Below are 25,736 nucleotides of genomic sequence, written 5' to 3'. Positions count from 1 at the left end.
TTGCCTTCTCTTCAGGCAAAGACAAAGAGTATAATCTACCCTTGGGTAATTTAGAGTCAGGTAACAAATTAATGGCGCAGTCATACGGACGATGCGGAGGAAGAGAGTCCGCCTCTTTTTTAGAAAAAACATCAGCGAATTCAGCATACTGGGCTGGCAACCCGGCAGGAATGGTAGTGGTGAGAAGAGCTGGAAGACTGATACACTGCTCAAAACACTCCTTGCCCCACCGTATCAATTCCCCAGAACGCCAATCAAAGACCGGGTTATGTCTCTTAAGCCAGGGAAGGCCAAGCACAATGGGTGTAATGGGACACTGAAAAACAAAAAACTTTATGCTCTCCGAATGGGAAAGTCCAACTCGAAAATCTAATAACTCCACAAAATGAGTGATTGCTCCACCAAGCAGGGTATTACCGTCTAATCCGCAAACGGTGAGCTGGGACGTCAACAGTTGCAGCGGTAAACCCAAATCATAGACAATTTTACTATCCAAAAAATTGGCTGCGGCGCCAGAATCCACTAACGCCTTACCCTCCCAGGAACTGAAACTAACTGGGATAAACAACGAATCAGATGGGGAAAACAATGAAAGGCCCGAGAAGATACTCCCCATTACTTCTGGGCTCTGCCGTTTCCCTGTAACAGGGAACATTTGTTCAGGATATGATCCTTAGATCCACAGTACATACATAACCCCAGGGAACGTCGTCGGGCCTTCTCCTTGGGAGTGAGCCTAGAAAATAACCTGGTAGCCCCAAGCTGCATGGGTTCACCCAGGTCTGGGGGAGCCTCCTCTGGGAGCTCACAACTGGGTAATGCTTGAGCCTCTTTTTCGCACCGCCTCTCCCTAATCCTCCGATCGATTCGTATGGCTAAAAGGATTAATTTATCCAAAGAAGGAGGAGAGGGATATTGTACCAAGCCATCCTTGACGTTATCCGCCAGGCCTAGGCGAAACTGACTCCGTAGGGCTGGATCATTCCACCCAGAGTCGGCGGCATAACGTCTGAACTTGGCGCTGTACTCCTCGGCAGAAAGATGACCCTGTTTCAGGGCTCTAAGATAAGCCTCAGCGGAGGCTGATCTGTCAGGATCGTCATAAAGGACTCCTAATGCCTGAAAAAAGGCATCTACCGAGCGGAGAGCAGGATCGTCTGGAGCCAGACTAAAGGCCCAAGACTGGGGGTCCCCCTGGAGAAGGGAAATCACAAGACCCACTCTCTGTTGCTCAGAACCTGAGGAGTGTGGTTTTAACTGGAAAAACAATCTACAACTCTCTCTAAAATTTATGAAATGGGGCCTATGACCTGAAAACCTATCAGGGAAATTAACTTTGGGTTCCTGGTGAGAACCCGCTGGTGGCTGAGCTGAGAGTTTGGTGTCCACCTTAATAGACAAATCCTGTAGCTGTTTGGTCAGGAGCGAAACCTGATTGGCCAGAGCTTGGGCCGCGTTGGGATCCATGACGACCAAGCAATAAAAAATGAAAAAATCGCAGTAAGGGAATATGGACCGTTCACTGCGGAGGTGGATGGCCCACAACACTGTAGGCTGGTTATACTGTTAGACACAAGGTGCCGGGAACCCCAAAGTGGAGGTATCGAGACGGCTCAGACGTGCTAGGAGACCCGGTAACTGTGAAGCTAAATGGGTCCTAGCTGGTAATCATCACCGGTCGACATGGGCCACAGAGGAATCCACAGGGTAATGGAGGGCAATAGCCCTAGAGGCCCATGGGGTAGTAGTGAGGGCAGGTGACTGACCCGGAGGTGGAGATGATCAGCACTGGTAGGGAGGAAACTGTCTCGGCCCCTAACTCCGTTGTCACCCAGTACGTCCCACGGTAGGTGCGGAGGCCCTAAATCTTCTCGCACGGCAGCCACGTTTGAAGCACGGGTTAAGCCTGTACAACTCCGGTGCCCTCCAAAGCGTTTTAGGTGGTGGCCACAACCTACCGTTGGAGGAACGAGGTGGACAAGGGGAGAGCTAACTAAATGACCCCGGTGGCCGAGACAGGTGGCAGGGAAATGGACACAGGAATGGACGGGAGCCCTGGTAACCCCTGCACACTGAACCTAGCACTGATAAGAATACACAAAATAATAAACCACGATACAGCAGGAAGAAATGGAAATAAGGAGTGCGTAACGATACCACTCAGGACCCAAGGCAGAAGACCGGAATGTCTCCAAGGAGACTGCAGGAAGCCGGAAGCCAGGAGAAATCTGCTGGGAACTTCTGAGTAGCAGAATCCACCGACCACAGGCAGGGAAGAAATCCGGGTATAGGAGCTGGAGAAACCACGGGTATAATGCAGGGAAGGAACTGCAGTATGGGCTGAAGAAAACAAGAAGGACACCCCAGGGTGCCTAAGCAATCTTATAACCAGCGGCTTGCTGGACTGTGTAATCTCCATTTATAGGAGAAGTGTGCGTGCAGCAGACTGTGCGCGCGCGAGGTGATGACGCGGCGGGGAAGGACGCCGGGCAGCAGGACGTGGTTGCCAGGCAACGCCCCGATGCTCGGACGCCGGGCGTGACGTCACCGACGCTCGGGACGTTGCCGACGCTCGGGGCGTTGCTGAGCAACGTCCTGATCGTCAGAGGACCGCCCGCCGTGCACCCCGGAGGACGGGGAGGCGACTGCACGGCGGCGGCGTCTGACAGTACCCCCCCCTCGAGGAGAGGTCAACCGACCTCTGAAACCGGGCTTGTCCGGAAACGACTGAAAAAACCTCCTTTTGAGTGAAGGAGCATGGAGATCTTGATCAGCGACCCACGACCTCTCTTCCGGTCCAAAACCTTTCCAATGTACTAAAAAGAAGACCCTCCCTCTGGAAGTCTTGGAATCCAGGATGGAATCAACCACATACTCCTTTTGGCCCTGACGTAAGATGGGCACTGGCCTGCGGACAACCGGCTGAAGAGCAGGTTTGAGAAGAGAGCAATGGAAAGTGTTGTAGATCCTGAGAGAGCGGGGCAGCCCTAATCTAAAAGCGACCGGGTTAACCTTTTTGATAATCCTGTAGGGACCGATGAAACGTGGGCCCAATTTGTGTGAGAATTGCCGGAGCTTGATATTCTTGGTAGAAAGCCAGACCCAGTCCCCAACTTTGAACTGGCACGGTCTCCTGTGGCGGTCAGAGAAGTGTTTGGCTGACCTGGCAGCAGAGAGGAGCGCTCCCCGAACCATGCGCCAAACCTTTCTCTTCGAAGCCACCCACCTAGAATTACCCACTTTGGCATCCGTGGGAAAGAAAGAATTAGCTCTAGGGTGGAAACCGTAATTGCAGAAAAACGGGGACATCCTGGTAGCGGCATGCCAAGCATTATTATAAGAAAACTCCGCGAAAGGCAGATTCTCCACCCAGTCCCTTTGGGTCTTGGAAACGTAACACCGTAGGAATTGTTCCAAGGATTGGTTAACCCGTTCCGTCTGACCATTCGACTGTGGGTGAAAGGCCGTCGAAGGACTGAGTCTAACCTGCAGGGCTACACAGACTGCTTTCCAAAAACTGGCAACGAACTGGACACCTCTATCCGAAACGATGTCAGAGGGCAGGCCATGGGCACGAAAGATATGGGTGATGAATAAAGAGGCTAACGTTTTAGCCGAGGGTAAGCCTTTGAGGGGTACGAAATGTGCCATTTTACTAAATCTGTCGACCACAACCCAAATGGTATTAAAACCCGATGATGGTGGAAAGTCCGTAACAAAATCCATGGAGATGTGCGTCCAAGGTTGATCAGGCACAGGTAACGGCACCAGCTGCCCTATGGGGGAAAGACGGGAAGATTTGTTCTGAGCACATGTGTTACATCTGGACACAAACTGCTCTACTTCTGTCCTCATGTTGGGCCACCAGACCGCACGTGACATTAAAGAAAGTGTCTTGGAAACCCCCGGATGGCCGGCGGATTTACATGAATGGAATTCCGAAAAGACCTTTTCCCGGAGCTTCTGGGGAATAAATAATTTACCCTCGGGAGTGGTGGCAGGGACCGAACTTTGGGCCAGCAGCACCGAATCCAGTAGCCCTTGCGTGAGTCCGGCCAGAATGCATGAAGGGGGAATAATGGGATCGGGACGAGAAACTGGATCTTGTATGGCCGCAAAACTCCTGGACAAGGCGTCTGCTAAAACGTTTTTTGCGCCAGGTCGATAAGTAATTAAGAAATTAAACCTGGCAAAAAACAAAGCCCACCTCGCCTGCCGCGAGTTCAATCTCTTGGCTGAGCGTAAATATGCCAAATTTTTATGATCGGTAAAGATCGTGACCTGATATTTGGCCCCTTCCAACCAATGCCTCCATTCTTCTAAGGCACATTTAATGGCCAGCAACTCCCTATTGCCGACATCGTAGTTGCCTTCGGCCTCTGAGAATTTCCTGGAGTAGAAAGCACAAGGATGTAGCAAGCCATCCAGTTTGTCCATTTGAGAAAGAACCGCACCTACGCCAATCTCTGATGCGTCTACCTCGAGAATAAAAGGGAATTCGGGATCGGGGTGTCGAAGAATGGGAGCAGAAGAAAATGCCCGTTTGAGCTCCTTAAAAGCCTCAATGGCAGACACCGACCAGGATGTAGGATCGGCTCCCTTCCTGGTGAGGGCCACAATGGGGGAGACAATATCTGAGAAGTGGGAAATAAACCTCCTGTAGTAGTTCGCGAAGCCCAAAAATCTTTGAACCGCCTTCAAATTTGAAGGTTGCACCCACTCCCGAATGGCCTTAAGCTTGACAGGATCCATGGCGAAACCCTTGGGAGAGATAATGTAACCAAGGAACGAAATGGAATCTACCTCGAACTCGCATTTCTCGAGCTTGGCAAAAAGATTATTCTCCCTAAGCTTCTGAAGCACAGCCCTGACATGCTGGCGATGAAGATCCAAAGAAGAAGAATAAATTAAAATATCGTCAAGATACACCACAACAAAGATACCTAAAAACTCCCTGAGAACATCATTGATGAGGTCCTGGAACACAGCGGGTGCGTTGGCAAGGCCGAACGGCATGACTAAGTACTCATAATGGCCCGAGTGAGTGTTAAACGCCGTCTTCCACTCATCTCCGGCCTTGATGCGGATGAGATTATACGCTCCGCGTAAATCAATCTTAGAAAAAACCACAGCTGCACGCAACTGATCAAAAAGAACAGAGATCAACGGCAAGGGATAAGAATTTTTTACCGTGATGTCGTTTAATTGACGAAAATCAATGCAGGGCCGTAAGGTCCCGTCTTTTTTTTTAACAAAAAAAAAACCTGCTCCCACTGGAGATTTAGAGGCTCTGATGAAGCCTTTTTTTAAGCTCTCCTCCACGTACTCCTGCATTGCCTTCTCTTCAGGCAAAGACAAAGAGTATAATCTACCCTTGGGTAATTTAGAGTCAGGTAACAAATTAATGGCGCAGTCATACGGACGATGCGGAGGAAGAGAGTCCGCCTCTTTTTTAGAAAAAACATCAGCGAATTCAGCATACTGGGCTGGCAACCCGGCAGGAATGGTAGTGGTGAGAAGAGCTGGAAGACTGATACACTGCTCAAAACACTCCTTGCCCCACCGTATCAATTCCCCAGAACGCCAATCAAAGACCGGGTTATGTCTCTTAAGCCAGGGAAGGCCAAGCACAATGGGTGTAATGGGACACTGAAAAACAAAAAACTTTATGCTCTCCGAATGGGAAAGTCCAACTCGAAAATCTAATAACTCCACAAAATGAGTGATTGCTCCACCAAGCAGGGTATTACCGTCTAATCCGCAAACGGTGAGCTGGGACGTCAACAGTTGCAGCGGTAAACCCAAATCATAGACAATTTTACTATCCAAAAAATTGGCTGCGGCGCCAGAATCCACTAACGCCTTACCCTCCCAGGAACTGAAACTAACTGGGATAAACAACGAATCAGATGGGGAAAACAATGAAAGGCCCGAGAAGATACTCCCCATTACTTCTGGGCTCTGCCGTTTCCCTGTAACAGGGAACATTTGTTCAGGATATGATCCTTAGATCCACAGTACATACATAACCCCAGGGAACGTCGTCGGGCCTTCTCCTTGGGAGTGAGCCTAGAAAATAACCTGGTAGCCCCAAGCTGCATGGGTTCACCCAGGTCTGGGGGAGCCTCCTCTGGGAGCTCACAACTGGGTAATGCTTGAGCCTCTTTTTCGCACCGCCTCTCCCTAATCCTCCGATCGATTCGTATGGCTAAAAGGATTAATTTATCCAAAGAAGGAGGAGAGGGATATTGTACCAAGCCATCCTTGACGTTATCCGCCAGGCCTAGGCGAAACTGACTCCGTAGGGCTGGATCATTCCACCCAGAGTCGGCGGCATAACGTCTGAACTTGGCGCTGTACTCCTCGGCAGAAAGATGACCCTGTTTCAGGGCTCTAAGATAAGCCTCAGCGGAGGCTGATCTGTCAGGATCGTCATAAAGGACTCCTAATGCCTGAAAAAAGGCATCTACCGAGCGGAGAGCAGGATCGTCTGGAGCCAGACTAAAGGCCCAAGACTGGGGGTCCCCCTGGAGAAGGGAAATCACAAGACCCACTCTCTGTTGCTCAGAACCTGAGGAGTGTGGTTTTAACTGGAAAAACAATCTACAACTCTCTCTAAAATTTATGAAATGGGGCCTATGACCTGAAAACCTATCAGGGAAATTAACTTTGGGTTCCTGGTGAGAACCCGCTGGTGGCTGAGCTGAGAGTTTGGTGTCCACCTTAATAGACAAATCCTGTAGCTGTTTGGTCAGGAGCGAAACCTGATTGGCCAGAGCTTGGGCCGCGTTGGGATCCATGACGACCAAGCAATAAAAAATGAAAAAATCGCAGTAAGGGAATATGGACCGTTCACTGCGGAGGTGGATGGCCCACAACACTGTAGGCTGGTTATACTGTTAGACACAAGGTGCCGGGAACCCCAAAGTGGAGGTATCGAGACGGCTCAGACGTGCTAGGAGACCCGGTAACTGTGAAGCTAAATGGGTCCTAGCTGGTAATCATCACCGGTCGACATGGGCCACAGAGGAATCCACAGGGTAATGGAGGGCAATAGCCCTAGAGGCCCATGGGGTAGTAGTGAGGGCAGGTGACTGACCCGGAGGTGGAGATGATCAGCACTGGTAGGGAGGAAACTGTCTCGGCCCCTAACTCCGTTGTCACCCAGTACGTCCCACGGTAGGTGCGGAGGCCCTAAATCTTCTCGCACGGCAGCCACGTTTGAAGCACGGGTTAAGCCTGTACAACTCCGGTGCCCTCCAAAGCGTTTTAGGTGGTGGCCACAACCTACCGTTGGAGGAACGAGGTGGACAAGGGGAGAGCTAACTAAATGACCCCGGTGGCCGAGACAGGTGGCAGGGAAATGGACACAGGAATGGACGGGAGCCCTGGTAACCCCTGCACACTGAACCTAGCACTGATAAGAATACACAAAATAATAAACCACGATACAGCAGGAAGAAATGGAAATAAGGAGTGCGTAACGATACCACTCAGGACCCAAGGCAGAAGACCGGAATGTCTCCAAGGAGACTGCAGGAAGCCGGAAGCCAGGAGAAATCTGCTGGGAACTTCTGAGTAGCAGAATCCACCGACCACAGGCAGGGAAGAAATCCGGGTATAGGAGTTGGAGAAACCACGGGTATAATGCAGGGAAGGAACTGCAGTATGGGCTGAAGAAAACAAGAAGGACACCCCAGGGTGCCTAAGCAATCTTATAACCAGCGGCTTGCTGGACTGTGTAATCTCCATTTATAGGAGAAGTGTGCGTGCAGCAGACTGTGCGCGCGCGAGGTGATGACGCGGCGGGGAAGGACGCCGGGCAGCAGGACGTGGTTGCCAGGCAACGCCCCGATGCTCGGACGCCGGGCGTGACGTCACCGACGCTCGGGACGTTGCCGACGCTCGGGGCGTTGCTGAGCAACGTCCTGATCGTCAGAGGACCGCCCGCCGTGCACCCCGGAGGACGGGGAGGCGACTGCACGGCGGCGGCGTCTGACAATAAAACACATTGGGGTTTATTCTAGTTCATTCTTTCTGACAAAATCCTTCTTAGATGGACAAAACCATGTGCACTGCAGGGGGGCAGATGTAACATGTGCAGAGAGAATTAGATTTGGGTGAGTTATTTTGTTTCTGTGCAGGGAAAATACTGACTGCATGATTTTACACTTCAATATAGATCTCACTTTGAAGAAAAACCCCACCCAAATATAATTCTCTCTGCACAAGTTACATCTGCCCCACCCGCAGTGCACATGGTTTTGTCCATCTAAGAAGGATTTTGTCAGAAAGAATGGACTAGAATAACCCCCATTGTCCCTTTACATGAAAAGAAGAGACCAGTAAATAATAGTTGAACTGATGGTGGCTGTAAACTGGTTTGGGCATCTCTAGATCTGAGGGCACACTTGAGAACAACTCAAGGCACACTAGTGTGCCACGGCACAGTGGTTGAAAAACAATGCATTAGGGTGTGGTGGGAGAATAAAATAGTGTGCCGAGCGTAGCGAGGCACCGTGCCCGAAGCATCACGAGCGTAGCGAGCAATGCGAGGGGATGCGGTGCACTTTAAATTGTGCCTATGTCGACATTTGGGTAAAAAAAACTGTGAAAAACCCCATAGTTGACCTTTTGACTGTCGACCTAATGCTTGTGTGGACCTAATGTCATGTAGACCGTAATCATGTCGACCTAGTGGTGTCGAACTAGTTGTTGTAGACCCAACGATCCCAACCCTCTGGATGGTAGGGCTTCGAATCCTCATTGCGTAAGGCACACTGACAGGGAGGTTTTAAGGATCGCTAAATGTGAACATATGTGACGAATTTAGTACCTCAGTTATTTTGCTTTTACCATCTGTGCTCATTGCATGGATGTCTTTAAAACCTAGACTGTTAAGGTCCATACACACTGGGCGATTATGCCCAGCGTGTATGGACAGCGATGACCACTGTTATCGCCCGGGGGGGCGCTCAGTGCACACAAACTGAGCAGCTTTCCCCCTGCCTGGTGCGCGGGGGGCTTTGCATAGCGCAGCACTATGCATAGCCGTCCTCAAAGCCGCTCATCTGCTGGTAATACCAGATGATCGGCTTTCCCGGCAATGATGCAGGAGCGCGCAGTAACGCTCACCGCTCATTCGCAGGCCATACACATTGGGGCTGCTTTGAGCTGAAAGCCGCTCAAACTTGGTGTTTTCAGTGGCTTTCAGCTCAAAATCTAAAACCTGAAATTGGTAAACACTACTGTATATGGTCAAATTTGCTCAGACATGGGACTGAATAATACAATTGCACAACTAGTAGGATGCCACAAGTAGTTGAGTAGAACAGGCAGTTTAGGTAATAACAACATTCAGATTCAATTGTTACTTTTTTAATCTGCATTACAAAAATTATTGACCGAATCTGATTGTTTTAGTCAAGATCATATGCTCTGTACATTTACTATCAGAATATTTTCAGAAATGTCACCCGGAAAAGAAAAAAAACTTGCAGATTGGTTATGATACTTCAAAATTTACTTCCAGTTGGTACAGTAAATTAATAAAAGATTCACATTCTTAGGCAGGACAAAATACATTGTAAATTGTTTCTACTGATTAATTTTATGAAACAATGTTGCTCTAAAAACTGCTTTGATGCAAAAAACCCTGTTAAGAAATTCTATAACCCTGTTAAGACTCTGGTCTTCATCTTAAATAATAATTTAGTGAATCTGTGTAATACAACATTTGAGGCTGACACCGCACTTCTTATATAAACAAATAATTATATCTAAAAAGAAAAGCCAATCCTTAATGCAATAGCTTTTTTTTTTTTTTACCAAAAAATCTGTCATCCTCTGTCATAAATATTTCCACAATAAACGAAAATGTATAAAATTATTTTTTTTTGCTTTTCACCCCATAAATTGCAATAAAAATAAATCTCTAAGAAATACTGGCTTTAAATATCACACAGTGATAAAACAAATGGATTAATATAGACACTTTAAAAAATATGTGGACCAGAGCTTTATAAGCATACCAACAAAAAATAAAATAACATGTATAGTCCTTAATTTTTAAACCAACATTGCAACCTTGCAGAGGGTTAAATGAGTTGTATGACTGGCATGCACTAAAATAAGGAAATGTACAAAGAGAAATGTGTTGTAATAAACAGAAATGTAAAATGTGGATGATTCAGCTGGCACCTCTCGATTGTGTCCTGTTTGGAACAGCTTATTGTACAGTCTGCAGGCAACAGAAAAAAAAACAGAAGCCTGAGGAGCAAATCACAGCAGATGGCAACACAACAAGCTGAACTGTACACCGCAGGAAGTGGAAGACTAAACAAAAGAACTCAAAGCACAATGTAGAGCCTGTTTGCGGAATCAGGGTACATACATATTTGTATTATGTTTTTCCTGAAAATATAGGCTTATTAACTCACTATGGTTCGTTTTTAACGCAATCTACAGAACAGATATATCGTGACAATTTGTAAAAAATACCAATTTAAAAAACCAGTGGAAGACATCTAAAATGAAGATGTACAGTACTGTACCAAGGAGAGTGGATTCAGGAAACAAAAGGCTAAAGTACGGTTATTGTATATGTGTTTGTGCATTAATGGGACCAAAAGAGCAGGTTGGCAGATGACAGCACGGAGAAAATGCCCTGCATTATAATGTATTGCCACAATGGGTACAGCAGTTAAATATGTGTGCTATGGGGTTTGCACCAGATAATAGTTTAAATGAATCTTGTTCTATTCATAAGTCTTATGTGTGCACAAACAACTTAAATAAACTGGGCCATTTCATTTGATCCATTGTAAAACAAATATGTGCATTTCCCTAGTTTCTTTCCTTATTTGTAATATAAATATTGATACGCTGTATATAGTAGGTAGTATAGCCACTACTTCTCACCAACAAAGTGACTTTAGGTTAATTTTGCATCAGAGACTTGGATTATCTAATTACTGTTTTTTAAGAGTAAAATTATATTTTAAAAAAAACTACAGTATATAAACTGTTATGTCCTAATACTAATTTTTTTTTATTTGTATATTTCTAGCTGCATTAAAAAAAAACAAAGAGAAAGATAAAAAGAGAACCGGGTTCTTGATAATGATCACTAACTAAAGTCCGTTGTCTGTTAGAAAAGTAGTGCATATTGAGTATGATGCTGCATATTGGATATTAAGCTTTTTCCTGTTCTTGCTGACATGATGAACAAACAAAAATGATATTGTACACACAGGTTTGTAATAATGGATGAAACAGGTTCAGATTATTCTTAACATATATCTAGAGTATATTGTATTATTCCCAGGTCTGGTGTTGGAAGTAGATTTTATTTATTAATGTCCATTCTAACTTAAAAAAATAAAAACACCCATCAGAATATTTCAACAGCACTGGCCAGAAAAAGGGAGGAGGAATTCCTCCATAAAACAGTTTATATTGCAAATTCTAGTTGGATTTTTTTACAATGGTAATTAAATCTAGTGAATTAGCTCCATAATAGAATAACTTCATGTCATTTATTATTAATAATTTTAGTACTGAATATTACCTATACTGTTACACCTTGTTTAACAATTTTAGAAGCTACTATCAATTTCAATCTACCCAAGTTTAATGCACAATCAGTTGCACTGTGATGAAGACAGACCACACTTTAAGTGCCATTTGTTATCTGGGCTAATGCAAGCATTTCCTAATCCCTTGTGGAGATTTCATATCCCTGTCATCATCATCATTTCCCTTTATTACACATAGAACAGCTACTTTGCCAAAAAGCAGAAACTCTCCTAGCAGCAATAATGCCTTGCAGACACGCACAGGAAGCCACGTCCATAGCCACAATGCTCCCGGCATGTCCAATTTTAGAATCTAAAATTTGGTCAAAAGTCTCATGTCCTTTTATGTCACGTTTTTGATGTCTTTAGACCTTGTTTCTCCATTATATTCCATAACTTGCGAAGGTTAGACTGAGTGATCACATCGTCTGGCTTGAACTGGAGAGCTTGAAGGTAGTTGGCTTCTGCCTCTTCTAACTTTCCATTGAGATGCAGAATGGCTCCCAGATTCATCAAGGCAGCAGGATACTGGCAAAAGAAACAAGAACAAGAAAATGACATAAATTGGCAAATTAGCTCAATCTATAAACAAATTGTGATGCTAGGCGATGATGGCAAAATGTACACTTATGGCTCACATAGTGTTTGGTATATAGAAACATTTTGGCAAGTCAGATAAATATAAAGTTCTAAGAACATACTATCAGCCTATCTTTTGTAGAGGTATAAAGTATTTACTAAGCCTTCGAGAGATGTAAAATGGAGAGATAAAGTACCAGCCAACCAGCTCCTGTCAATTTATAAACACAGACTGTCACATGGCAGTTAGGAGTTGATTGACTGGTACCTTATGTTTCTCTACTTGACGCGGCTTAGTACATCTCCTGCAATATGTTTTCAGTATGAATGGTGAAAATTGATCCACAAAAAGGCAATCATGCCATAAAAAAGTTATTTCACTTTTTTCAATTAAGATACTGTATACAGGAATAGTGATATATGTGTCTCTGTTATGAAGATGGTTTAGCTCTAGCAATGTGTATCAGAGCTTTTTGTCCTTTCCTATGCATTAAGTGCTCACTTTTGCCCATGAAACACTTTTTTCTCAGTTCTTCAAAGTGGATTTATTTGTCCTAGAATCTTGAGTGTGTTTGAATGTATTCACCCATTAGTCTGCATTACACCCTGCTAGATACAGGTTTCATTTGGGTTTAACACCAATTAAAATGTGTTTATTAAACACATACAATGTAGATTACAAATTTAATCTGCACAGAAAATAGATACATCTGGCATAGCAAATATGTATATACAACATAGCAAGTACATGAAAAAAAAACTCCATGATAAATACAGTAGAATATTTATATTACTGAAACAGAAATAAGTCGAAAGAGCATATAAATTGTTACAGGTGGAAGGGATCAAGAACGCAACAAAAAAGCAAAAAGGACATAAGTTCAGCAATGAAAGAAACCAAAGAATAGATTGCTACAAAGAAAAGGCTAAAATGTTCTTCAAGGATACACCTTTTAAAAATAGATAAAAGATAACTATAAAAGTGTATATAGGAAAGTCATAAGAGAACAGGAGTGCATTCAAAGTCAGGGAGCTTTATCACTTGAAGAAATGAGCGGGGAACGGGAATATATACTGGGTATATTTACTTTGGAGGGGAAAGGGACTTTTTTAATATACACAAATCTTTATTCCCAAAATACTGGTGTTACCAAACAATCTAAAATAGGGACTGAGATTAGGCGGGGGCCAGCACAAGGGTAGTGTTCAGCCCACTCAAGACAAGCTCACTATGCAGTCCAAATTACCAGCAAGATGGGTGCAGTCCATGAACCTTCCTGGATGTTTAAGTTTGTGGCCTTAAGGTCCATACACACTGGGTGACTATGACCAGCGTGTATGGACAGCGATGATGTCAATCATCGCTGCGGGGAAAGCCGCTCAGTGCATACACACTGAGCGGCTTTCCCCCTGCCCGGCGCCGATGGAGGACGGCATTGCATAGCGCAGAGCTATGCAAAGCCATGCTCAACGCTGCTCAACTTTGCTCAATGCTGCTCATCTGCTGGTATTACCAGCAGATCAGCGGCTTTCCCGGTGATGATGCAGGAGCGCGCAGCAGCGCTCACCGCTCATCGCTGGGGCACACACAATGGGCGGCTTTGAGCTCAAACAGGCTGTTTTGAGCGGCTTTCAGCTCAAAAGTCGCCCAGTGTGTATGGGCATTAAATGTTTGCTTCCAACATCTCTTGCTCTCCTAGTAGTCAATTATCGCCTTTGGGCTGGGAAGCCTATATTTACTATTGCAAGCTGACATGTGTAGTCCTGTTACGGATGTGCTCCTGCACAGCGGGTTCTTCTTTCAATTGAAAACTCATCTATTTTTAACTTGAATAAACAAGATCTGTTGTTTATACATACAAATGTGTTGAACAACAAATAGAAGGCTGCCAAAATCTCGAAGCAATTCCACAATAAGAAGGTTTTAATACAGAAATAAGCACCCTGCAATTGTTATCATTACATTACAGCATTCAGCAAATACTTATTAAGCAACAGGACTGTTTTAAATACAAATGCTTGCTATTTGGGGTATTGCTTGCAATAGATATGAAATATGAATTAGCTACTTGTTGGTATATATAATTAACAGATGTCTTCGCTGCAAAAAATAACAAAAACAAAAAATCCCTGCCTCTGAGCAAACTGTTGTATGTTAATGATGTACGTTAAGTATTGCTAAAAAAATGTTCTTATAATCCACTAAAAAGCAGTCATCTGTATATGCTGTATTTGCATGGTGTTTTAGTATATAAAAGCAGTATTCGATTGCTAATACAATGAGTGTGGAGCTTGAAAGGACTAGAGAATTACATTAGATGTGACTGTGCTTCTACCTTAGGAACAAAAATTTGCTGGATAGGAGAGAAACAAATTGCATCAGTCTCCTGTCTTCTCTCTGACAACTGCAAAGCGTTTGACATTATATAAACCAGTTAGTATCTTCAATATATTGCAATCAGAGCACAGCAACAAAAAATAAGGGTGAAATTTAATAGGATGAGAGATTCAGAAAGTGAGAGATTTGGTAAGAAATCTCCAGGTTTTTGAAAGTGGCAATCATTTACACAGCAAAACCAGTTTGATTTTTAAGTGTAAATGATTGCCGCTTTAAAAAAAACCTGGAGATTGCTTACCAAATCTCTCACTTTCTGAATCTCTCATCTTATTAAATTTCATCCTAAATGTAGTAATTCAAAGACAATCAATACAATATAGGATTCAAATCCATACATCATTCAAAGCATTTCCTTATACAGTATTTCATCTAACAACTGACCAAAATGTCTCATGCATAAACCATTAACTTTCAGAAGAATGGACTCCTTCGTTATGGCTGACAGCAAATCTAAATGACCCATATACCCATATAATATTTCTTCAGAGCAGCAGAAATCACCAGGAAAATAGATTTTACTAGGGATTTGTGCATGCATATTACAAAAACCACTGGAAACATGGTGAAAGCAGAAAGATGGTCCCCTAAGGGACAAACTGGCGCTGGTGGTGGTTCAAATCTCAGCTGCTGTGCAAAAGTGGGGTAGTTAATCCCACAAACAAGAAAAGAAACAAAGTGGTGGCACAGCGCTAGTTTGATGAGGAATAATAACCATGGGATTAAAAAAATTAATTACATAGAAAAGGACATATAAATCAAGGTATTTGTATTAAAATAATCTCACTGTCAGGATGGATATCAAAGGCACCGAGGATTGGAAACTGTATTTAGATTCCTGTTGGTGGATGGAGGGGGTAATGTCCATCATTTTTTTGTAATCCAATGATGGAGATGATGGAGAGGGAGTTGTGTCAACTCCGTTCTGAAAATGTCCCCTTTTGGGTGTCTGAGGGAATCAATGCGTGGGCAGTGACTGGATCCAAGGGGGTATTAATGTCCTGTGGTCACTCCTTGGTCACTGGGGTTTGGACCGCACTGTGCTTCAATCCGCTGACCTGCTTTTAATTTACTTGTCTAGTATCCACCAAAAACCTCTCAATGGGGGCCCAGGGGGATTGGACTGGACTAGGTGGCTATGATGGACAAGCTGCACCCGGAGGAATTCCTCTATCCGTAGTCCCTGTTGATGGAAAGTCTCAATAGGTGGCCAGTGTGGTGAGGCTCACCTGGAGAGATGTTCTCTGAGATATGTCCCAAGTGCTGATAAGCTGGTCCAGAGAAGGAGTATTCCCAGCGGCACTGGTGGCAGTGGGGGGTGATGCAAGGTGGCTGATTCCAATCCTGAGAGTGGAGGAGTAAACCTGACGCGTTTCACCAGTTCAACTGGCTTTATCAAAGTTGGTTATTATTCCTCCTCAAACTAGCGCTGTGCCACCACTTAGAAACATGGTGAAAACCTGCACAAAGCTTAATAGACTCTGGCATTGTGTTCACAAAGAGTAAGGGATCCGCGCTGAGCCAGCCCAAGGGGCAGAACCACCGCTACACAAGTAATTCTGGACACAAATAATAGTTCAACATATTGAATAGAAAATATACCCGGTAATAATTGGGGATTATGCCAGATTCAATGTTATTGGTCAAATATAAGTAATTTTTCACCCAAAAAAGGGGGCTATAACTGAATAACCCGATAATGACCATTAACCTAAAATCGCGATATAGCCCTTTTTTCAGTTTAAAAAATGATAGCATCTCATTGAATCACCCCTTAGTGAGACTTCTATTATTGCTCTGTGGTAACAGTATGAAGAGATCTGGCCAAGCAGTAATTCTATGGCAGAATTACTAGAAGTCCTATCTCTAGCAAAAAGCATCTGTTTCTGTTTCATACATAGAGATCTTTAGTTATTAACAGTAAAGTATATAAAGACAGCTTAAGGAAATGCAATATTCTTTATGTAAATATATATATATATTTTTTTTTTTCTGTCTTGAAATAATATATACTCCGTAAGACAATCCAATACTATCCAGGCATACAACATTTTTGCAATTCAATTAAATGGTAATGTGTTCTGACATGGTTTTAGACTCCATGTAGCCAGCAAACCTACCACAGATGACCTGGAAAATTATATAAACTGTTCTCACCATATAGGTTAGGAACACTGTGGCCTTATCAGAATGACACTGTCCACTTGCAATTACTGGTTAAAATTGGATAAAACACATCAAAGTAAACCACAGTCTTTCATAGAGTAATATTTACATGCAATTTAAGTCACTGTACAGTAAAATGAACTAATTTATATCTAGCCATGGCCTAAAGCCATTGTCCTAAAATGAAATGTTCAAAGACCTAGCACAGTCTCTGCAATTCACATCTTTCATTTAATCTGAAATTTACAGGAGCCATGGGAGTTCAATGGGAGGCTATTAACAGCATGAGGCATAAATATATTTAGCTGAAGTTTTATTTTCAATGGGAGTTGCATCAACACTGCCCAAGGCTTGGAGGAAAATATGCCGTTGTCTATGAGTGATCACACAAAGCTGAAACATGGGAAAAAGACCCAGGGCCTGATTCAGCATGGTGTGCTTTTATTATTATTATTATTATTTATTAACAGTTTCTTATATAGCGCACACATATTTCCAGCACTTTACAGAGAATATTTGAACATTCCCATCAGTCCCTGCCCCAGTGGAGCTTACAATCTATATATTCCCAACCACATGTACACGCACACACAGACATTCTAGGGTTACGTTTTTGTTGGGAGCAAATTAACCTACCAGTATATTTTTAGATTGTGAGAGGAAACCGGAGTACCCGGAGGTAACCCACGCAAGTACAGGGAGAATATACAAACTCTGCACAGGTAGGGTCATGGCGGGGAAACAAACCCATGTCCTCAGTGCTGTGAGGCAGTAATGCTAACCATTACACTATCTCTAATGCCCGCAAACATCCACGCAGTGTCCCGATTATCCATATATATCTGAATATATATATATATATATGTATCCGATTATCCATATAAGTTCCACATTTCTACCCGGCACTGCAAACCACAGAACTGCCAAGACCTTTCCCCAGGATGCTTCGGGGGAGCTGATTCATACACAGTCTGCATGTCCGGAGTGTTCAAAATATGTTATGTTAATGCCGCAGCAGCAATGCTGGCTGCAGAGGGACATTTGAGACACCCTGCTAGCCAGATTCAGGGACCAAAGGGCATGATGGTGCAGACCAGGGAGCCCTGTGCTCGGACAGCCCTAGTTACAGTCCTGGATGAACATAGTCACGTACAAGCACTTTGCAGTAGGGGTGTGGATCATTAGTTCAACAGTGTCTAGGTGGACAGTCAATAAGTTGACCACTACTGGACGACACATGAAAAAGGTCAATGTGACGTAGGTCGATATGGAAAAAGGTTTGACACAAGGAAAAGGTTGACTTGTAAATAATCACCACAGGAAAAGGTCAACGCGAGTTTCACGGTTCTTGGTGTTGACATGGACATCGTATTAGTGTACTGCTGTTCTTGTCATGCTTCGGCCACGGTGCATCACTGTGCCTGGCATACTAAATTCTCCCTCTATGCCCACTGGGATTGTGAACAAGATGCTTTTTTAATAAAAATCCTGAAAACCTGTATCAACCTTTTCCTGTGTCCACCTTGCAGCAGTTACTACATATGTACATTGTTAAACTTAAACCTTAATTTTTATTAAAGTTTTTACAAGCTCTTTTTAAAAAAATAAAAAATTACACGGTCTTTTTTTGATAATGTATGAAACAAAAATATAAGTGGGATGTGAAAATATTATCCAAGTTAATAAGATCTAATTGGAAATGTAAATGTTCAGTCTTTTAAAAACCAATTTCCATGTGGATTTCCTTTTCTCAGCTTAATGCTAAGAATAATGGAGCAGTTATATTCTTAACTAAAAAAAGTCTGAATAACCAAACCGTGCAAAAGTAGGATATCCGAAATCACTTAGGGAAACAGAAAGCAAAGTCACTTCTCTTACATGAATAAAGGAGGAAATCCCAAATTGATGATTGTAAGAACGTTTTTTTCATATTCGTGACATTATTTCTTTCCATATTTCTAGCCAACAATTCAGCAGGTCAGTCAGAGGGAATATATCCAATTACAGATAATTGTCATTGACAGTCCCATCTTCAGCACTCATGCCATTACATTCATTGTGAACCATAATTTCTGTTTACATAAAGGCAATCTGTCTAAATGTAAACTGATCACATATAAACCTAACACTGTGATTGCAAAAGAGGAAGTTATCCCATACTTCAATTAAACTAGTCACTCCCAGAGGAATTATTTTGTCAAACGAATTAAACTCCAACATCATGGAAATTCGTTCCTTTTTCCAAGTAGAATATTGGCTAATTGCGAAGGAATTTAAATGGATGCACGCAACATGCTCATACATAGCTAGCACAAACATAGCTAGCACATTAATTGAACTATATTTCACATACAAATCCCACTTAAGGGAAACAATCTAAAATACATTATGTTTAACCCTTTGAGTGCAAAGAGAATTTGTCAAAATAGGTGTAAAAATTGCCAGGCAAACATTTCTATTCATCATGATGACCTATAATCTTTACCTTATATGGGAAATATAATCTTACACAACATTTTTTTAATTTGAATTTATATAAATGTGTACAAATGTGAACGATGCTGGCATTTTTTGCGGATATTTTGCACATCTCTCACAGAGATGTTGGCACTCAAAGGGTTAACATAAAAGTCTCTAAATACAAACTATTTCTTTTTTTATGAAATCCCTTAAAGTTAATTGAATTTATTAAAATATATTGTAGGTGCATTAAGGAAAACTTTAAGCAGATCTTACTTTACATCAGTTAACAGTGTAACATGATGGTTGCCCATAAATGTTTAATGCATAGAATGTAATACCAACATATTTTGGGAGAGATTCCTTGTTTTCGTGTGAGACAAATGTTGAAGTTATGATATGAATATCCCCATCTTACAGTATGTTATTTTTGTTTGAAGATGATGGTTAGGTGCACTGTTTCTCCAAGATAAATATACAAAGGGCACGGAAAGAGTAATCTGTCTGTCAGAGAATGGGTAATACTAGAAGGATCTGTTTCTCACAAGTTCTGGATATATTCTCCCCGGAGAACCGCACACCTTCTGTTTTGCAGGAAAGGAGGAAATATCAGAAAAACAGAAGTGTTTCCATTCAGTTCTGAAAAAGCTTAAGTCCACTTCTTCGTTACTCAGAATCCAATGAGCACAGTTGCATTGCCAAGATGGAGTAAATCTTTGGTCAACTATCCCTTTTTGTTCCCCTTTTATGGCTTCCTACATTCTGACATATTATATTCCACATATTGACACAACACAACTCGCTCCAACACAATTTGCTCCCAAAGAAATAAACAAAAACTTCCCAGATGATAGTGCTATCCAAAATTAGGTGAGAACGTCAGAACTCAAGCTCCCGTATTATTTGTTTCAAAAGGAGTGATTAACTCACTTTTTATCACTAGTGACAGTAAAAGAAAGATTTATTTAATTTATTTAAGTATTTTATTGTAATCAGCAGAATGAACTAACATTTGCCATGCCAAGTTTTTGAAGCAGGAGGGTTCACATTTAGACACGTTACACACATAAATGGATATTTTTATAGGCTAATTTTACATGACGTCATAACACATTTAATATTTACTAGTCACTTCCACAGGCCTTTCAGAACAAGGACCATCTTTGATTTCTACCCATATAAAATTTTCAGAACAGGATTACATGGGGAATTCTGAAGGTGTAGCCATTTAACAAAGTTTTATTACAAACAATTGTGGTTGCTTAAAAATGGTAATATTGTGGCATTTATTTGGGGTTTTTTTCCCCAGCCATTGGATCTCAGAAACAGACTGGAATATTTTATTCTAAATATCATATTTAACATTCTTATAGCAACAGACTCAGTGGCCACTTTATTAGGTTAATATTTCAAGTACAGGTTAATGCTGTCTCAGGCTGAGCATCTCACCTAATATGCTTGGCCCTCTTCCCCACTCTGGTGTTTGGTCTGAACTACAACTAGACCTCTTGACCATGATTGTATGAATGGCAGATTGGCTAATTAGGTATTTGTACTAACAAGCACTTGTTACAGGGTACCTAATAAAGTGGGCATAATTTCATCTTTCACATCGCATTGCTGAGTCGCACCCAAGACTTTGTACACAGATCCAATTCGGGTGTGACCCGGCTGAGACCCCATTCTGGCTGCTGGCCCTACCCAGAATTAAGTTTCACTGCAGACACAGGCTAAACAATCTATTGGAGATAAATTAATCCCCAAGTGCTGGTTCTTCCTATGCTGTTAGTGGATCCCAGGTAGATTTAACGTGGCTTAGCTGTGTTCCATTCTGGTCTCTACCAGAGTTGAACGGCTGGTTCGTTGGACCCAATTTCTTTCAATTAGACCCTTTCAGACTGTGCAAACCCCTATACTGATGTGCATTCACATTCAATAACCTGGTTATTGCTGGCAGTACAGATGTAGCGCCTTTCAGCCATTGCTGGGAATCGCCAGATTGAGAGGCACTGTATTTGACGGGGACACACGTGTGTCTCACACGCATGCGCGTCCCCTTCACTCGGCGGCAGGGAGTGGAAACCAGTCTATGGGACTGGGTTTGGGGCACAGGCTCCCTGGGCTGCTGCAGCTGGGCTGTTCCATGGCTTCATATCGTACACCTCCCATCAGTTCTTTATTTTGTTTTGTACATATGTAGCACCCTTCACATTTTATCATTACCTCTTACTTATGTAAGGCTTATCATATATAACTTACCCTATATCCCTTCACTATCACTTTAATTTTACACCAGTGTGATGCCATGGGCTAGTTCTGCTGGGCTGGTGTGTGTGTGTGGGGGGGGGGGGGGGGGGGTCCCGTGCCCTGGACTTGTCCCATAGTAGTGTTAGGGACTTGCCCAATAGAGATTACCTGGGCGCGGTGGACACGCCTGTAATAATGGCCATTTGCTAAGAACCTCTGAAATGCAATACATTTTATTAATAAGTTTAGCATTTATATTTAGTGTGCACCTGCAATCTCCTCCTCCTGCTTGCTGCACTATAAGTCTCAGCAGGTAGCAACTCTCATGTTCAGGATGTGCAATCTAGGACACCCCCCCACTCTGAGAATTCACCCAAGGTTATGGCCACCTTTACACGTCAGAGTCATGATTCCCTCCCCCCCATAAAAGAAAAACATATTTGAGATGACGAGTAGTTTATCATTTATCAATAAACTAAACTAAACAATTCTATAATGTATGCCAATTAAATATATTTACTGTACATGTTTATATCTTTCTACAGACTACAGTAATACCCATCTCTGTGTTCAACAATGACATAGTAATTATCACCAGATCCAGATAATAACCAGTAAATGCAGGCTAAAGTGATTATTTCATGCTGTGTAAGTGTTAAATAGTTTGAAACCTCATAATTATCACATAAGCATGTGCTAACCCTCTCAATTTAAATGGTCTTGCAAGTGAGATAGGGGATAGGTCTCTGATCTGCTATACCAGTAATCACTTAAAAAATAATCTAGCAGCTGTTTCCCAGAAGCCATTAACAGACATTAAACAATTATTTACAAAATTGCATAAATGGCAGCTTCTCTATAGCTTTACCTCTCAGGATTATTTTATTTCTGTCACTAGCCGTAAACTCTGTGACAGTATTGCTATTTTTATGGTGGAATAGTTACAAAAAAACTATTATTACCAGACAGGCAGACGTTGCAGCAAGCAAGGCAAAAGATATTAAGAAATTGGGCAACGGTTTGAGTCTGTCAATAATGAGGAAGTGATTAATCTTGGCAAGATTTTAAGACTTAAAGGTTAAAATGGCAAATTTAGGAAAGGGACAGGATGTGGCGAGGGAGGTGTCATGGAAGACATCAAGTCAGTGGACAAGAGGAAGAGAATGAGAGCATAGTGTTGTTGATGGGGAACATAGGGGGTGTAAAATATGCAGGGAGGGAAGACAACAAATGCATTTTGGACAAAATCTGAGATATCCAAGTGGAAAAGACAACTATATAGGTGAGATGATAAATTGGAGAGCTGAAAAGTGGTGCACAATGACACCTCAGGGGGGAATTGCAGGGGAATCACATGCGCTGTTTGCCAGCGGGGGGATCCCCAGCATTACCACTGATTCCCAGCTGCCCTGCTGCCCCCGGGAATCAGCATAATGCATTATACAGTTAATCCCATCCCCTGGTAAATAGGAGTCCGGGGTTGGACTTAAGCGTATAAAGCACTATGCGGATTCCTGGGCTGCGGAGATCAGTGCTGTTATCTCTATGGTATCAGAAAGTGGTGTAGCCTGGAAATCTTCTGGGCCCGCTCGCCCGTGCCAGCAGCACAACTAAGCCTGGAAGATTCCCGGGCTTGCCACTTAAGGGATTCGTAGGTAAAAATTAGCACTGAAAAAGTTTGCAAGTAAAAGAAAAGGGTGAATATATATGATAATTATGGAACGTGCCACATAAGAGGTATTGTATACCGATTTTCCAAAGATACAGTAAGCATAATGTTTTTTCCAACATGCCTATTATTTTTATCCTATATTTAACATAAACTAAGCTATGACTGTGTAACTCTCGTTGCTGATATTATGCTTTATAAAGTGTCTTATGGACTGAATCATATTTTCCCCAAAATTTCTGCTATTAAAAATATGCAACAAACATTTCCAATTACCAAATGGAAAATACTCTGAGGCTGATAATATCAAACTCAAGATGTAAGCAGTGCAAAGACGAGGCCAGACAGGCCTTGCAGGTAGCTGTATTTATTTAAGATTCAGACACACAAGTGCCAACTAGCTCAAGATGGTGGCTTGGGCCTTGTGTATTTTGCGAGCTTTCCTCTAATATGCTTGAGGCGAGACTTCAAAGAATCTTCTCATTGTGACTTCATAGCCAGATGTGGGAGATACTTAAAAGTGATTTCAGTTAAAGATTATCCATACAGTTTTCCATTAGGAGTTAGCTGCATATGTCACACCTCAAACTAAATTAAAACATTATAAAAGATGAACAGATGGTGAAATAATAATTGAAAATGCACAAACACTCAAAGCTTAGTTCTCCTGTAAGAAAAAATCTGTGTTTATTCTATTGGTAGTATTCACAGAAAGGGTAGCGGGCAAGTGGAATAACTTCCCATCAGAGGTGGTAGAGGTGAAGGCCGTTAAGCAATCTGAACATGCTTGGGAGAGATAGAAGGCTATCTTTAAAAATAAAAATAAATAGGTTTTGAGGATAATACAAGGTTAAAAAGGGGCTGAGTAGATGGGACAAATGGTTCTGATCTGCCGCCAAATACTATGCTCCCATGTAATATAGAACATAATTGTAAACAATAAAACTTCCTGTTTTTAAAATCACGTATCTCCAGGCACTTCATTAATGTGGTTTAGAGAACTTAACATGGGTTAAAACAGTCAGTTTCAGAAGATAACAATAAAACATTTTCATGCAAATCACAAAAAAAGGGTTACTTTGGCCCCATGAGACGTGACTCATCAATATATCTTAATGAACACCTCCGCAGCTATAGGGGTCTGCAGCGAATAGCTATGCAATGGCCGTCGGGCTCCCAAGAGTCAAATTGCTCAATTGTGTTAAGTAAATTATCCTTGCAAAATGCTGCTATCCACATATTCAAAGACACTTTCTCATAGAGGTCATCAGAAGTGTCCTTCAGGAGTATTAAATAGAGTCCGGTGTATACAAAGTAACAGATAACAGCTCCGCAGGGAATGCAGAACAGCTCATTTCATCCATAGCCGTATTCTAGCAAATATCTGGTAAAATAGTTGAATCTGCTAGTTGGAAACCTAATGTTACACATGATTTGTTATAGTAAAAGGAAAATATTTGAAGGATAATTTGTATTCCTTACTGGCTCTACTAAAAGTGAATAAAAAATTATATTTTTTTCCTATAAAAATGGACAGATCTAATGAGGAAAAAAAGCAGTTGCATTTCGGTCTCTACAAATTGTACTAAGAAAATAAAATAAACTCACTTTATATTAGTTTGAGAAATGTTGAAAGTTTAACTCATATCTTCCCATTATTTGCCAGAAAAAGAAAAAAAAGACACCAGCATCAGAACCCAAGAATCAGAGCTTGGGGTGATTTGTACATAGGAGGTTACTGTGAATTAGCACACATACAGTACTGTAATTGTTGTGGAAGCTAATGAGCTAAAGGCAGTACAGCAAATATAGAGTGCCCAGAAAATCTGTGCCAATTTAACAGTGGTGATTACTCGACAGCACATAAACCATCATAGGACTGACAATGGTCAGATAAAGAGCTACAGTTTACATAGAATATAATATGAGCTATAAAACTCCAGCTTCTGTAGATAAAGAGGAGTCAATCTACATGACCCCTTTCAGAATACTGATGTATCATTATTTTCTAAAATGTGTACAGCACCATACAGTGACAAGAAACATTAGAATGTGTGGGTGTGTGTGTGTGGGGTCACTGCACTATGGCATATACAAACCAACTAATGATGGGTCCATGAGCTTTCCCACTAATTAGAGTTCAGACATGGTCAGAGTCGATGTGGGTAAAATGTAGACTAAAAACACAAGCACACTGGTGCTAGGAGAGGAGGGAAGAGGTCCAATCTAAAAGGAAGAACAGCCTGGAAGATAAATGGGGAGAGAGGTTAGGTCGGAGGTCAGAGGTGCAAAATAGAGAGTTATGAAGGCTGATATCTGGGTTTTTACCGCATTTCTGTATGCTGTATTAGCCCACCGCAGTGTTAGCGCTGCAGAGGGAATCGCCAGCAAAAGCTGGCGATTCCCTGCAGAAGCCTATGGGCTTCTTACCACAGCGCTGTTTGAGGGATCCGTCACGGATCCCTCCCAGCGTGCCCTGCGGCCGGCGTCTGCACATTGGCAGATGGACTCCCGGGTCACAGACCCGGAAGTCCAGCACCGGCACCGCATCGCAAGGGACAGCTCTTATCGCAAGAGCTGTCCCTTGCGTTAATAACGGCATATGTTACAGCATATGCCGTTATTAAAATTGCGGTAGCCGGCG

The 25,736-nt window shown here is 42.6% G+C and overlaps 1 protein-coding gene across 2 annotated transcripts in view; it reads right to left on the bottom strand.

The window, feature by feature from the left end:
* Nucleotides 1-9,362: 9,362 nt before the first annotated feature.
* Nucleotides 9,363-25,736, bottom strand: part of TMTC2 (transmembrane O-mannosyltransferase targeting cadherins 2) — a 250,967-nt gene continuing 234,593 nt past the window's right edge. For both annotated transcript variants that reach the window (XM_083182341.1, XM_083182342.1), the window contains one exon: nucleotides 9,363-12,104. In XM_083182341.1, the coding sequence (XP_083038467.1) occupies nucleotides 11,925-12,104 (180 nt within the window). In that variant the 3' untranslated portion in view covers nucleotides 9,363-11,924. The remainder of the gene's footprint in view (nucleotides 12,105-25,736) is intronic.

The sequence above is a fragment of the Crinia signifera genome, chromosome 4 (genome assembly GCF_055691185.1).
Source record: "Crinia signifera chromosome 4, ASM5569118v1, whole genome shotgun sequence".
Classification (NCBI taxonomy): Eukaryota; Metazoa; Chordata; class Amphibia; order Anura; family Myobatrachidae; genus Crinia; species Crinia signifera.
Note: the sequence above shows the minus strand (reverse complement) of the source record. Positions and strands in the feature narration are given on the sequence as shown.